The sequence below is a fragment of the Ctenopharyngodon idella genome, chromosome 17, assembly GCF_019924925.1.
Source record: "Ctenopharyngodon idella isolate HZGC_01 chromosome 17, HZGC01, whole genome shotgun sequence".
Taxonomy (NCBI): Eukaryota; Metazoa; Chordata; class Actinopteri; order Cypriniformes; family Xenocyprididae; genus Ctenopharyngodon; species Ctenopharyngodon idella.
Window position 1 is genome coordinate 5,107,176 of NC_067236.1, and position 17,077 is coordinate 5,124,252.

A 17,077-nucleotide genomic window follows, 5' to 3' on the forward strand; every position below is an offset into this window, starting at 1 on the left:
GCAGAAGAACTTTACCTTCTACTCGCTATTTTTTCAGCTGGTGAGATCTTATAAAATTCGCCTTCCTGCATGGCAGTAATCAGAATGCTGTGGGATAATGAACCGACAGATCATTCCTCATGTAGTGCTGTGCAAGCTCAGGTTTCTCTACATTTACTACAATGATTTGAAATGCATCATTTCGCCTCTTGATGTCCTTTTCATGCGGATGTGCCAGGACCGGATTTGGAGCCCTGCCCTCATTAGTGTGCTCTTCTGAGGGAGTGTTAGTGAGGTAAAGAGGTGATGAGGCCTGACAGATCCATATGCCAGCCACAACCAGACAAGACACACTCTTTCTCTCTCTCTCTCTCTCTCTCTCTCTCTCTCTCTCTCTCTCTCTCTCTCTCACACACACACACACACATACACACACTGCAGATTTGCATACAAAAACACAACATTTTTTTAATACATATTGAATATATATTTTCAAATTCATATAAATATAGTCAAAAATTATTATGTGTATGTGTTCTGTTCACCCTTGAGCATTGAAATAAATAACTATTTCTTTTGAAACAGGTGGACATCTGTCCACCTCATCACACACACACAAACAAATTGAAAGCTGAGCCACATCCCCTTGTTGCTTTCTATTAGGATAAACCCACAAATACCCTAGTGCAGGCTTAGCTGAGCACATATGCCTTTAAACACCACACACATGTAGAGATCTTTATCTTGAAACCACCTCGCTGTTTGAAATGGAATCAACTCTCTATTTACGTACATGATATAGACAAGCAAACCCAGTTTGGAGAGATGCATAAATACGGGGTATGAAACTTTAGAATACCTCAATGATATTTAATTCTGTTTTAGAGACAAAAAAAGTTAAAACACATTAACCATATTAGCTTGAGAGGCTTAAAGACCTCATATGAAGCCACTTCGCTGTCCTATTTTGACAGACTTATACTGAAACAAGACATTTGGGTGGGACTCATCCTTTTTGTTTAAATAGCCACAGCCCTGTAGAAACATGTTTGACAATAATATAATACTTAATATAATATAAGTTTGGGGTCAGTAAGATTTTTTTTCCCAGTTAGTATCAAAGACTATAGATATAGAAAGACGATTCACTCCTATTAGTTATGAATGGGAGAAACTGCAACGCGCAATATGGTGGAATATGGCGGAATATGTCCCGCCTTCTAAGTACAAGAGCCAATCGCTGATTGATAAAGTTATTGCGTCACTGCAGCAGCCATTAGAAGCTCTGGTTACCATGGAAACCTGAGACTTAGGACTGCACATGCACATTGGCTAGTCTTGCCTGAAAAGTAAGATTTTTTAATGCTATTTGAGCCTAAGAAACAATATTTATATGACAGTTCATGTCAGATTTTGTTGCTGATTTGAAATATATTTAATTGTGAGTTTGACAAGCAGTTTTTGAGATTTCAGGATTCCCCCATTGTCCTCCATGGTCTTGGATGCCTGAAATAGAGGATATGCACGTGACGTCACCGTCGACTGTTATGACTGCGGTTACGCCCACTGAGTGGCAAAAGACTGAGTGGCAGCATTGGTTTTCAGTGTGAATGCCCCGAAAAACACACAAAACACATTCAAAATGGGAAAGAGCTTTGTGACTGACTGTACAAATAGCTTTGACACAAAATCTGAGTTATATTTTTACAGACTGCTGAAAGCTACAGAAAAAAGAAGCAAATAGGTCGCTGCAATTCACAGAACTCCAGGCAAAGAAATATGTTTTGCAGTTATCATTTTGTGTCAAAATGTTGGATTTTGGGGTAAAATCATACCCTATATATTGTATTGTTATATATTGTGTTGACAACTCATCAATTAAATATTTACCATCTTATATTCTGCATAATTGGGTGTTTTTAAATAAACACTGACAAAAACTATACAAGTTTTAGGGCTGGACGATATAACGTAATATATAACATTGATGTAAGTGATCGCTCCGATTTAGACCTACCTATATTGTAGTTATATAAAGCGTCCACAGGCTAATTTGCTTTATGTATTTCCCCGGCGTCCAAATCAGGAACATACAAATGTCAGGAAACACGATTCCTGGCTGCATGCCAATATCGATGGATTAGGTTTCATGTCATAAGGAACACTTTCGAGCCCAAGCTTTAGTGTAATATTTTTTTTTACTCGCGTTTTCGCAGTTTCCCCTATTAAATCCAGTCATGCAGCAGGATCTTTTTGCCACTCAGTCCAGCTGAGGGAGCGCATTCCGGCGGGAAAGTGATGTCTATGCATACCCTATATAGCTGCCCGGAGGCGTTGCAAATATGGCCGCCGAGTGAACAGACTTTCCTTGAAAGGGACTTTGTTAGTATTTTAATTCAGCAAGGATGTATTAAACTGGTCAAAAGTGACAGTAAAGACATTTACACAGTTCTAGTTCAAATAAATACTTTTGAACTTTCTATTCATCAAAGAATCCTGAAAAAATGTATTTTGTTTCCGCAAAAATATTAAGCAGCACAACTGTTTTCAACATTCAACGTTTCTTAAGCACCAAATCAGCATATTAGATTGATTTCTGAAGGATCATGTGACACTGAAGACTGGAGTAATGATGCTAAAAATTCTGCTTTGCCATCACAGGAATAAATTACATTTTAATATATATTATTATAGAAAAGAGTCATTGTAAATTGTAAATATTTCACAATATTACTGTTTTTTTCTGAATTTTCTTTTAATAAATGTAGCTTTGGTTAGCAAAAGAGATTTTTTTAAAAGCATAAAAAAATTCTTACCGATCCCAAACCTTTGAACGGTGCTACAAGTTTTGTAGCTTTCAGGAGTGCACTCACATATGACCTCAAAACTAATAGACATTGATTAACAGCCACAATAATTCGATTTTTATCTCATGGTGTCTTTAACTCATTACATCGTGCCACTCAATCATTGTTCAGTGTTCTCTAAATGGTCGAATCATTGTGTGTTGGCGTCGTCCAAAGTAACAAAACATTAGTGTCTGGTGGCCAGCAACAGATGGGTAATACAATATTCTGGATTATGCATTCAGTCGTCTTATCTATAATCATTATGTTAGGGATCAAAATATGTTCCTCTTTCTAAACAAACACAGCTTTGTTTGTGTGTTTCCTGTTTAATGAGACTCCTGAGCCTGTCATCAGAATGCAAACATAAAACACATCCTCTTACCTACAATCATGTGGTTGCAGATGTCACAGAAGTGGGGTTTCTTGAAGATGTGCTCTAGAAAGGTGTGTGCGTTGGGGTCCATCTGGCGGGGGGCACGGGATGGAGAACAGATTGTGATGGGCAGGTTGCCCGGGATGACGGTGGGCAGCGGAGGGGGTGGTGGAGGAAGGGACATCGCTGGGGAGGCCGAGACGGACACGCCGATGGTACTCAGATGACCTGTGCTGCTGCTGACATCCGAGAGCAGTTCGGTTTGAAATTTCACATCCTCGATCGGCCGTTGGAAAAAATTATCAGCGCTTTTGCTGCGAAGACTCTTGGTCTTGAAAGACAGTGAACGTTTTAGCCTCTGCAGCTGAAATAAACACAAAACAGAATAAAAAAAGCATCTGATTTAGACAAATGCTCAACTCCATTTGGCATAAACAGCCCCCAAAACATTAAACTCTGCATGTGAGTGGGTGATTTCTGATGCTTGGCAGGTGTCAAATGAGGGCATTCTCACTGAAACAACCTCCAGATGATTATATGATCTCTCCAGCCATCATATGTTAACCCAAATAGACAAGGCTAAAATTACAGATTATTTATGTTCATGTAACTCACTGAGCATCAAAAGGCTTAGTGAAAGAGAAAAGGAAAAAAGGCAAAGTAGAGAAAGATGGGCTGTCATGTCTCTTGGTACGTAACCTCTTTAAGGGGTGCACATTACCCATGATATCAGTCATACACTGACAGCCCTCTAAATTAGCTGACAACACCCACCAGGATCATCTTTGCCTACTAAAAATGTCCTCTAGGCCACACCAACCTGCACTACTTCCTAAGTACTGTGCACAGGAATGCAATTCAAATCTGAATAAAAATGAAAAGTGCCCAGCAGTAAAGGTTAGACAAGGGTAGTCATCAGCTGTCCTTCCTGTAGCACTGTCTAAGGCATCTTACATTACAGACACTGGCCACATCTGCAGTCCTCATGCCTCAGATACCCTGGGCATCATTCTTTTGATATTTTTCAGAATCAGTAGAAAGGTCTCTTTAGTGTCCTAAGTTATTGGAACTTGCATGTGCAATAATTGTTAATGTTTCATTGAACAAGCATGAAAAACATGCTTGTTCAATGAACCATTAAGGTTAAAGGAAAGGATAAAGCCTTTCCAATAAAGACTTGTAAAAGGTATTTGGATTTTACATAATTATATGTAAAATACAGTATACCGAAAAAGGGACGATTCTTAGAGTTATTTTAATAAAAAAGAAGAAAACATGGTAATTCAAGAACCATTCATGAAAACAAGTGTCATGCAAATCAATGCGTTACAGTATTTTTTAATGGAATATGAATCGCTTCTCGATTCAATCCTAGGTAAAATCTGTGAAGGACCTTGAGAGGATCTGAATATATTAGAGGTGCACCGATACTAAATTTCTCTGCCGATACCGATAGCCGATTATTCAGAATGATATCGGCTGATGCCGAAACCGATAGTTTGGTTTTTCTTAAGGAAAAAAAAAAATCTCTCCCAAATAATGTTGCAAACTATACAGGGAACCCTCTCATTTGGTACACTACAATATTAGAGGTTACAATTAACAACAGAAGTTTTATATTCAGCTGCTGTTTATCTTCAGATATAACAATTACACTCAAATAAAAACTGAAATGTTTGTATAAAAACTTAGCATCACATAAGGTAGTTTTCATAAGCACTTGTCTTCATGGCAAATTTACACAAAAATAATTAACAGTAAATAAGCTCATCTCTAGTATTTTTTTATATATAGATAGCTAAGGAACTGTGAACATTGGAAAACATTCCTGAGGTAAATTTGACATGATGTGACATATTGTTCACAAGCTGTTTTATTAACGTCTTTCCGCGGTTGAAGCACAAATAAAGTGATTACATGAGACGTGATGCATTCTGGTAAGTTGTACCAGGCTATATCTTTCAACATACCTTTGATATTCATGCATGTTTTTCAAGATATAACTTGTATTGAAGAGGAAGAAAAGACTCGCGCTCCGCGCTGCCGCCTGAACTGAGGCATTACAGCGATCTGACATGTCACATTTAAGAGCGTCAAAACGCCATTTATTGTTTGAATTTCATTATAAAATGGACAGAATTTGAAAACTGAAACTTTTATTCTTATCAGAAGTAACAAAGCACAAAGCCTTTTGCGATTATTGGACGGGAGGCGCTACAAATAATATTTGATGTAGCAAAAAATAAAAATAAAAACGCAGACCTGGCAACCCTGGCTTGAAATACGGGTGATTCACAGGGTCAAAAAGAGCCTGCTTTAGCGTCACTATTTTTAAACTGTTACTGCGTTAAAATTTAACACAAAAGCTGGTTTGCCAACCGCCAAGAAGAAGAAATTCAACACAAGAGTGATTTTGTACACACAGTATGTATGAGCTGCAGTCTGAACACGTTTTTCCGCACCCTTTTGATTGACAGGATATAATCGGATTATCGGCCGTTTTTAAACAATCGGCCGATACCGATTGTTGGCTGATACATCGGTGCATCTCTAGAATATATTATATATATATATATATATATATATATATATATATATATATATATATATACACATACATAGGTACATACAGTCAAACCAAAATTTATTCAGACACCTTGAACATTAATTACATTCATTATTACAGTTTATTCACTGTAGTTTAAAAAAATGGTAATAAAATATGACAAGATCTCATAGTTAAACTAATTATCTTAATTATGTCAGATAACACTTAAGCAAAACATGGTCAGGTCAAAGTGTCTGAATAATTTTTGGTCCCAAATTTTTTATAAATTTCACTGGTAGTCCATTGTATGAAGAATTTTTTGGGTATAATACGTCACAGTTTACTTTATTTTGCTATGCTCACTTACATAAATTAACTATAGTGTCCTGCACCAACTAGTAAATAAAATAAATTTAAAAAATTATATCTAGTGTCTGAAAAATTTTTGGTTTGACTGTATATTATATATACATATAACTACTGAAACTGAAAATTATATGGCACACAATTTACAGCTCCAAGATAGCTATACATTCATAAACACACTTTTGCTGGAAAATAATAACATATAAAGCAAATAAACTCCATACTTCACTGATTAATGTACAAATTTAAAACTTTCACACAGTCAGACTGAAACAGCATTTATGGAGACGAGGGAAATGAAACAAAGTAAATCTAAATAATAAATCAGTTTCCGAATAGCTACATAAATAAATAGAAGCACTACTGTCTTTCAGAACTTCTCTGTACTGAAGACAATATTAAATATGTAAAATTCCCAACTGGCATTGAGCTCTAAAAGCACAGTGACCCGTCCAACATTTCCAGGCTGAATGTAGAACTCAGGGCCACAGAAAAACAGCTAGCTATACATTCATAAACACACTGGAAAACAATTATATAATTTATAATTTTCGTTTTTTAAATTCTAACTGATGCTTTGAATCAATTTTGCAATTCCGTCATAAAACTTTATTTTGCAAGGCATAAACACATTTACAGTACCAGACTGAACAGAACTGGTGATCAAACAAGTGATTGTTCTATCTGCTGGCTCAAAACAAAACAACCCAATGCCCTTGGCCGTTATTATTGCTGAGCCCAATGCATGTATGTTTGTTAATATGTACATGTGTGTGTGAGAGAGAGATATGGCCCATTTGGACAACACTTTCACATTATGTTTCCACCAATCAGAATAGAGAATCAGTGCAGTGTGTTTAGTGAGCTGCATGCCTGTGTATGATGATGATAATGACCTATTGATCTCTGATGCCCAACAGAGAGTGATTGATCGATTAGTCCCTCCCTCGCCGCTTCTGTCTATCAGTGTTCATAGCTCACTGTCAACTTACAGACAAAGTCCCTTATAAGCAGCTTTTCCGCCTGAAATCCCTGTAAATTACATTAAATCAGTCATAAAAGTGCACATGCTGTTGGTAAAAAAAAACTGGTTTTAAGTACTTCCTGACATTTACAAGGCACTTGTTTTGTTGCAGAACTAACTGTAAACAACAGGCTGTCAAGAAAAGCATTGCCTTAGTTCAAGTTACACTTTGCCTGGCAGTTGCAATAAAATTAATGAAACAGGAATACAAAAAAAATCAATGATGCCTGAGACTAATGCTGACAAATGTACATGTCTGGGTCTTTATTTCAAGTTTTTGAGACTAGGCTCCTCACATACTAAAAATTAAGTAATATAACTGTCAATAGATGTCCCCCAGTCTTTTGCGCTGATCAAAATGGTTAATGAGGGAAATATGACCTGAAATATGATCATTATAAAAGTGCAACCAGATCATTTAAAGACATTTCACATAGGATGTGAAGTTTTGAATTAAAAAAAGGCAATGGAAGTGACTTTTCCGAAAATAATGGCCAGTTCTTCAAGAAAATCACAAAACTTCTAGGCCTACATCTATTAGGAATCAATTCTGCTGCTGTCAGCACCAAATGTGTGTCTTGCTCTACCCTGAAGGACGACTACGAAAGATGGAGCTGATTAAGATGGAAGTCAGGTATTTTCAAACAAGATTACTGTGTTTAGTAAAGGAGGGACACATTTTATTAGACTTGCTTTACTTGTAATACATTTTTATCTTACCAAACATAAATTAACAGAAAGCAATCAGAAACACATAGAGATTATAATTCATTTTGTTTTAGTCATAAAAGGTGTTCCTGGATCAGTTCAAGGTGCCATGTGCTCATGAATATGTAAATAGGGACAGAAATAACCAGATCTTGGTTCAGTAATTAAGCTGAGATGCTTGATGATAGATTAGCAAATAAAAGCCCTGATACTGATGAAATTCTCTGATTATTATGCCCAAGTTCCTCTCTAAAAGTCATTATTACTCTATAACCAAGTTCAAACAAGGGATGTAAAACCCTGCAGGGTGGTCTTACTTCTTACTGAGAGCCTTTTGCTTCTTGGAAATCTGTGAAATGCAACCAACACTGGAGATAAAGTTATGAATAAGTCACCCATTAACAACTAATGAGTCATATTCATTTTAAGCAGACTATTACATTCCTAATTTGGCATATTCTCGAGTGTATTCTGCAATGATGTCCAAAAAAAAAAACTGATATAAAAACTAGCCTTTGGTCATTAATCAAATATAATGTGGTTACAGATTTTATTTCTATTTCAGAAAGAATTTTCCTTTCTCAAACAATTTTCAAAAAGAATTTTCTTCCACAGGACTTCAGTAAATATCATAAAATTGTAGGTGTTCCCATTGCTCAAAGTAACAGCACTTAATTACACACAAATCCCTCAAGACTCTTCTTATGAGTGAAGAAAACATTTAACTCCATAATTCAGTGATTCATGTACAAATTTAAAACTTTCACACTCAGACGCACACAGTCAGACTGAAACAGCATTTATAGAGAGGAGGGAAATGACACAAAGTAAATCTAAATAATAAATCAGTTTCTGAATAGCTACATAAATAAATAAAGCACTACTGTCTTTCAGAACTTATCTCTACTGAAGACAATAATAAATATGTAAAATTCCCAACTGGCATTGAGCTCTAAAAGCACAGTGACCCGTCCAACATTTCCGGGCTGAATGTAGAACTCAGGGCCACAGATGACCCAGAAAAACAGATGAGCTCAAGCTCAAACTCAGGGCCAATGTGACGAAATGCCACCAACTACAACCTCATCTTAAATCATACACAACAAATAGACATTAGAATCACAAATACCCCTTGCAAAGCTAACTTTAACTTGGAGCCCTACTGCATACAAACAATATCATATAACGGATGTTGCCAGTGTGCAGGGTTGTTTAATAATTTGAATGATTTTGGAGATGTGCACAGTGTTATTGGTAAACATAAAGCAACAGATGCTTATGAGTCAAATATTTCATTCTTCTTTCACAGGATTGGTGAACACCTGACCTAAAATTAGACAGTATGAGAGACCGAGGAGTGTCGTAACACATGGTGAGCTGTAACACCATCAGTTAACTAATTACAAATTAATGATATATACAAATATATTATTTTTAGGAGTGAAAATTAAGAAAATTACTCTGTGTGAAATATAAAGGGTTTACATTTACGTAAAGTGAAAATGTAACCTATGTCTTAAAATTTGTGATCATGTACAGATGTTAAATGACAAAACTGGTATCATCTGAACCATGTAAGCCTTGCTTACTATATTGTTTTGAATTAAAATGTAACTTCTATTTGTTTACCATTTTGAATCAAAATGTTTACAATAAAACGATGGTGAGCGAGGTGATATAATAATTATTTGAACAATTAAATTTGATTAGCCTACCATAATAAATGCATGCACAAAATTTAAAACGCCCATTCGGTGACAGTTAACACGCGCCACGGTAGTGTTAAAAGATTTGTAACGGCACTCTTTGTATTTGACGCTTATTTACACAATTAACACGAGGTTAAGTGGTAGATAACTACTTTAATTTGCAGCAGAGTGAATTCATATTGTAAAACATACAAACTTTGACACACATAACGCCAAAAAGACGCTATAAACATGTCACAACACTCCGCGGTCTCTGTAACATTAAAAGTGTGAAAGGACGTGTAAACTGCGCACTACACATAACGATAAATCTTTGTCGGTTTGCTGTGACTGATGTTTTCATGAGATGTGTGTTTCAAACCTTTGACTCCTGCTGGCTGATGTATGAGGGGGACTGAGGCTCACGGTGCTCCCGTTCGTTCTCCTTGCCCATCGTGTCCTCCTGAATCATGTTCGCTGGCGGAATCATGTTGATAACAGTTAAACAGCACCAGTCTGTCGGGTACGTCTGGATACCCGCGCGCTTTACATGTTGAGTTGAGCTGGAAGTTCTGAATGCGTTTATAATAAATTGTCTGAACGTACAATATTGTACTCGTTTATCGACTTTCCATCAGTTTGTACAATGCATAGTAGAGACGCAGTCCGCTCGAGATGAACTCACTTCACTAGAGTCAGTATCGTCCAGCAGACTGACTGATCTAGCTGTCAGGCTGTGGATCAGCCAATCAGAACCCGTCAAGGGAGGAGCTCAGATCTGATGAATTCCCATCCTTATTTTAAAAGGGATTTTTTCCCTGAGTAGACTGGCTGTTGTCACCTCTATTCTTATCTTCACATTCATCCATAAATTGTAAGTCTAAAAATAACCGAGTTAATGGTTAGTGTTACTGTTCATTTCTATTTCTGGAATGAATTAGGTTATCTGTGCAATTAACGGGTGGTTTGGGGAGGATCTGCCTCCCCAGTTAAGGCTTAAAGGGTTAGTTCACCCAAAAATGAGATTTCTGTCATCAATTACTCACCCTCATGTCATTCCAAACCCGTAAGACCTTCATTCATCTTCAGAACACAAATTAAGATATTTTTGATGAAATCTGAGAGCTCTCTGACTCCTCCATAGACAGCAATTTAACCACCACTGTCAAGGCCCAGAAAGGTAGCCTACTAAAGACATCGTGAAAATAGTTCACGTGACTGCAGTGGCTCAACTTTATTTTTATGAAGCGATGAGAATACTTTTTGTGCGCAAAAACAAAACAAAAATAACAATCTATTTATTTAACAATCTCTTCTCTTCCCTGTCAGTCTCCTACGCAGTTGACGCAGTAAGCACAGTGCAGCGCTTCCGTGTTTACGTCCAAACGCCGGCTCAGTATTGGCAGGAGCATGCATGTGATGCTGACGCAGGAGCCGGCCAATAATGAGTCGACGTTCTGACGTAGTACACAGAAGCACTAGATTGTGCTTACTGCATCAACTGCATAGGAGACTGACAGGGAAGAGAAGAGAGTGTTGAATAAAGTCGTTTTTTTGTTTTGTTTTTGCGCACAAAAAGTATTCTCGTCACTTCATAAAATTTAGGTTGAACCACTGTAGTCACATGGTCTATTTAACGATGTCTTTAGTACCTTTCTGGACCTTGAAAGTGGTAGTTAAATTTCTGTCTATGGAGGAGTCAGAGAGCTCTCAGATTTCATTAAAAATACCTTAATTTGTGTTCTTTAGATGAACGAAGGTCTTACAGGTTTGGAGCGACATGAGGGTGAGTAATTAATGACAGAATTTTCATTTTTGGGTGAACTAACACTTTAAACATTGAAGGAATTAAAAACAAAGTATGTAGTCTATTAGGCCTACATGCAAATAGGCGTTTCGAACAGCATTTCAGCACGCACAAAAGTTAGATTACAAGTTATTTAGTGTGCAGTAAAGGATTCGTAATCATTGTATTTATCATCCTTGGTGTGAACAGGCTTGCTATTACAATGATAAAATAAAAATATTTCATTAACATAATGTAACATAATTAACATAATTCCGGGCTGAATGTAGAACTCAGGGCCACAGATGACCCAGAAAAACAGATGAGCTTGAGCTCAAACTCAGGGCCAATGTGACGAAATGCCACCAACTACAACCTCATTTTAAATCATACACAACAAATAGACATTAGAATCACAAATACCCCTTGCAAAGCTAACTTTAACTTTAACATTATGTTTATTTCATTAACATAATGTAATTTTTATCATTTTTCAACACATGTAGATACTTTTTTGTAAGTTTTGTTTAAAAAGTATCTGTTAAAATCCGTTAAACAAAATGTTAAAATAAAAAAGTATCTGTTAAACAAAATGTTAAAATAAAGACAAATTAACTGAAAATTATTATAATGTATGTAAAAGGGTCAATATATTTTTAATATCATCTACAGATGTGCCACCTTTACACTGCAAAGGCAGCACAAAAGCATAATCTACAAATTAATGTTTGAAATGACTCTATGAATATTAAAACATGGATTTAATGGAAATATAAATTGTGATATTATAAAAAAAATACATATGATTTTACTGTAGGCTATGTAAAAGGGCCACACAGCCTGCTCAGAGCGGCCTTACCTGCAGCTGACACTGTTTGGAGCATCCAGGAGATTTGTATATTGTAAATATCTTTTAAAACACATCACATTCTGTTTTGTCAAGGTTGTTGGTCTGATTAATTCCCATCATTATTTAATTAGTCTCACCATATGTGTGAGATTCTTCTGCATCAATATGAGCTGTTGGAGCCAGGGCTCACAAATATTCTGTCTTTTCAACCATTCTAGAAATCTCCAATGTCAAATCCAGTTAATCCCATAATTTATTTGTACAGATTTGGCCAAAAATAAGCAAGAATGACCAATATAATCTATTACAGTGGCATGCGATGTAAAAAAAAAAATCCATCAGTTGTGATGGCAACAGATGGCATCTCATTTATATGAGAGGAAAAATAAGAGAGAAGTGCAGGAGAGCGAGGAAGGGCTGTAATTTTCACCCCCAGCTGCAGAAGAGGAGTGAAGGCCACGGGGAAGGAAAATAGGGTCTTAATTACACAGGACAGAAGGATTTTACTCTATTAGTTCAAGCTCTTGCACAATGACGCCAGTATTTACCAGTATCACCATCTCCTGGAGATTTAAACTCTTAATCTGACTGCTGTTAAATCTGAAATATGCTGATTTGTGATTCTCTAAAAAATAAATAAATAATAAAAACTAGGGCTTCAAGTTAATCTTACCTGAGAGGAGGTTTAAATGTTTATTGTACTTAAACATAATGGCTCAGACCTCCTCATACCGACCATAATGTGGTGAATATCTGTATTTCTCTATATTTATGTGAGATAATTAGATAAGAGTCCTTCATAGGTTAAGCCAATCACAGCAAGGTCAGATCAATTCTAGAATAATGAGAATTAACATAGGAGGATATCTAGTACTTCAATCAGAATTAAATATTTCTCAGGGAATCATGATGTACTTTTCAGCTAATGAACACGCTTTAGTTTCTTTCAGCAAATTCCTTCTCGGTCTAAAATAAGGCTTTATCTGCTGGTTACAATATGACTTATTATTATTAAAATCACTGCTCAAACATTTCCCCGTGTGCTGAGTCTATACCAACAAAGTGATCAGAGACTGATTTGGCATTGCTTTGAAAATAAAATGGCTTAGATTCAATCAGACATCAAGCAGATATCAGCTTTGTGATCCACGCACTTCCTTCTGAGCAGTTACCTTAAAATAGCATTGATCCGTCTCTAAATATAACTATGGCTCATGTTATATATGGATTCAACAATATCTTTTCTTGTCATCTGTTTTACCTCTGATCCCTGCTAAGTTTAGCATCTGTGAATAATGGACTGAGGTAATTGCGATTGCTGCTTGTTTGTCAGATGATTCAGCATAGAGAGAGAGAGAGAGAGAGAGAGAGAGAGAGAGAGACAGAGATCCACGACACTGAATATTTAATGGAATCCCACATAAGGTGTGACAGCGGCATCATAAAGCAGGAGAGGATCAATACAGTATCTGAACAGTACAGTATCTTCAACTTCCGATCTGTTATCCTAATGATCTGATCACACTCTTGAATACTGGATGTTCCTTATATCAGTTTAATGTGACATACAAAATTATGGTCATTTACTTGTATTTTATGCCAGTTCAGTGCACAGCCTCATTGAACTGTCACTCTCTCTCCATGTACTGTTGAAACAAAAACAGAGGGAAATCTTAAACTCTCGGCGTAAGAGTGTGATGAAACTGCTTTCGGGGTTTTCCATCTGTTCTGTTCGAAGCTCCACATGAATCATGGAGTCACTAACATAAAAGCTGCAAGATTTGTTAAAATGCCCTCAAGGATAAACACACACACACATACATACATGGATACACACACACACACACACACACACACACAACACACGCACACCTCTGGCAGTAATGACATTTTACTCTAATCGTTTTCACCAGGGCAGAGAGATGAAACAGGTCGCTATGCTCCTGCCTCCTGCTCTAAACACTTCTGGATGAAACTACATCAAAGCGGAGAACAGAAAACAAGAACATTTTAAGGTAAACATGAATATTATATTCCACACGCATATCCAGATGCCAACAGAGCACAAAATGCAAATACTGTGTGCAACAGTTTGATAGTTTTATGCAATTTTCTTCTAGAAAAAAAAAAAAAAGATCTTGTTTAACTCTTCCAGAAATATATCAAAGTCTATAGATTTATATAGGCTATATAAAAGGTAACAGCTAACAGCACCAATCTGATAAAACATTCAAACAGCAGATTAAAAACTAAAGAAAGCACAAAGTCTTAAGGTACAGCCAGAGAAAGAGCAACACTGCAAAAACAACACAAGCCCAAAACACAATCCAACGGCCTCAATGCACAATGCAATTACAACAAACAATAAAAACCTAAATACACAACAAAACACCCCCGACACACAGTTAAAGAAGCTAAACACACAATACAACAACCTCAACACACCATTTCCTCTAAAGCAGGTGAAGGTCTAGCCTGCGCGTAGATGAGAGATCAAATGAGAAAGACTGTTAGAAGAAATAGCAGATATTACTGGCTCCACCAGAGGGCGCTAGACTTGTGGACTTATTGATCCACAACAGTGCGAGGGAATTCAAAAGGCTTGTCACTTTGATTGGACATTGCTTCCTGCAATTGTTGAATAATTAACAAAAATTCTCTTCCATAAATTACTATTTTAGGAGATTAACAAAACAATGACTTCACACATGTTGTGAGCAATTTCTTTCACAAAGAGCATGAAATTAAACAGCTTAAATGTTAAACTGAACTCAATATGAACCCAAAACAAGCCGCCCACACGGTGAACAGGGTCTTCTAGTACCGCTATTAGATAGACAGAACAGCAGGAAAACTCGGGAATGTGCTAAATGGATTTCCTGAGAAGTTCTCCAGAGCATTAGTACCAATTAAACCTCCCCCTAATGAGGGATTTAAGCATGCCTCCCAGCAGGAAAGAGAGCAAGAGAACGGGAGGAACGGGGGCTGGGAGTCATGACTAACACTGTAAACGATTCTTCAGGTAAAGTTCAATGCTTTCAACAGCAATCTAATATGCTGGGTTTTTTTTTCTTGTAGCTTTTTATAGGCAGGTTAATATCTTTAAATTTTCAGTTTGTACTCTGGGCTTCAGTCTCTTTTGGATCTCTGAGCCCCTCACTTACATTTCAGAACTACTATAGAGTGCAACAGTCAGGTTCCAATAAGAATCTCATTCATTTTATCCATAGGGAAGCTGATTTTTAACGATAAATTGTAAACCTTTAACAACACATCTACTGTAATCCATGAGGTTGTTAATTAATGTCATATGCTTTTGTTGGCCTGCATTATTTCAACCAATATTTTTAAATTATCGTGTTTAACAGTAGAATTCCTGGTGAAAAATTACATTACTCATGATTCTGCAAAAAAAAAAATCAATCAGAGAAATCAAACTAGCAATTTGCACAAAAAAGTATCCATATTTACATATTTAAATCAATAGTTTTATATTTATCCAGTGTTTTTATTTTGATTATGTCATTCGCAATGCTTCATGGGATTGTAGTTCTTTTCCAAGCTCATTAACTATGCCTTTTTGTCAGATTTTCACATACTTTTTTTTTTTTTTTTTTTCTCAAAAATCAAGGTTTGCAATGTTGTGATTCACCTTGTAGCTAGTTGGTACATTTTTAAAATCCCCACTGGAAAAATGAAACGGGAAGGATACTTCTGGAACAAAGGATGCTAAAAAAGTAGACAGTGTTGCACTCAATTCCTGTATGTTCATATTGTTCATAATTTACCTCAAGTCTTTAAGCTGTTAGCCTAGAAGCTCAGCTTTAATTGTAACAATACATCCATGACCTCCTGAACCCAGAACCGGAGAGTTTACTTGTGTATATCTCTCACTTATGTTGCCATTTGTATCATCAAAGCACCTTAATGAAGCACATCATTTCCTGTTCAGTACATTGAGTCAGGGAGTGAAGAATAATATTTCCTCCCGTCTGGGGAGCGTGAGCAGTGCTCTGACGCACAATGAACCCCTAAGACTGCTCTGCTTGTTCAGGCCATCGCTAATGAGACTGGAGCTAAAAACAGTGTGCTGTGTGTCTACCAGAGGGCCATCCTTTCTGTCACACATATGTTCTTGGCAGAGGCTTATTCACAAACTTGCATCTCTGCACATATGCAACAGCTTGAAACCATTTGTGCATTTTGGGTTGCCCACAATGCACTCTCGTCCTTACAAACAAACTATACTCAGATAGTTTATATCCCCCTGGAGTAATTTAGGCCTGGTTTCACAGACAGGCTTTAGATTAAGCCAGGATTAGGCCTTAGTTCAATTAGGACATTTAAGTAGCTTTTATAAACATGTCTTAGAAAAAAATTGCATCTTGAGACAAAACAATGGCACTGACATATTTTAAGAAATGTCACTTTCAAGTTACTCACAAGTTACTCACAAGTTACTTTCAGTTAAAACAGCTTAAACATGCATTATAGACTGGGACTAGGCTTAATCCTTGTCTGTGAAACCGGAGGATAGTGTATTATGATACATTTGTTCTGTGTATTGGTTGTCTAATATGCTTAAAAAAAAAATGGCTAATAAATCAGAATCCAACAGGCCCCTGTAGACTGAGTGTAAGTTCTAGCTTTATTAAAGCAGATAAGAGTGAGACTCATTAATGGCACAGCACGACTGGAAACATTATAATCAGAATTAGACTGTAATTCCTGGTTGCATTTTGCTTCCTGTGAAATATTGTGCAGCTCTCAGTGTTTAAAGATAAACAAACAGCACAGAGGCTGATCAGGAATGATTCATATCTATGGATTAGAACTGGATTCTGGGATTCCTGTAGTCATAATCCATTAGAGCAGCGGTTCTCGACCCATTAGGGGCCTCAGCAAA

The 17,077-nt window shown here is 36.7% G+C and overlaps 1 protein-coding gene across 2 annotated transcripts in view; it reads right to left on the reverse strand.

Annotated features, from left to right (window-relative positions):
• Positions 1–10,523, reverse strand: part of stac (SH3 and cysteine rich domain) — a 30,570-nt gene extending 20,047 nt beyond the window's left edge. For both annotated transcript variants that reach the window (XM_051868868.1, XM_051868867.1), the window contains exons 1-2: positions 9,918–10,523; positions 3,211–3,565 (exon numbers count right to left, since the gene is read on the reverse strand). In XM_051868868.1, the coding sequence (XP_051724828.1) occupies positions 3,211–3,565; positions 9,918–10,025 (463 nt within the window). In that variant the 5' untranslated portion in view covers positions 10,026–10,523. The remainder of the gene's footprint in view (positions 1–3,210; positions 3,566–9,917) is intronic.
• Positions 10,524–17,077: the final 6,554 nt, after the last annotated feature.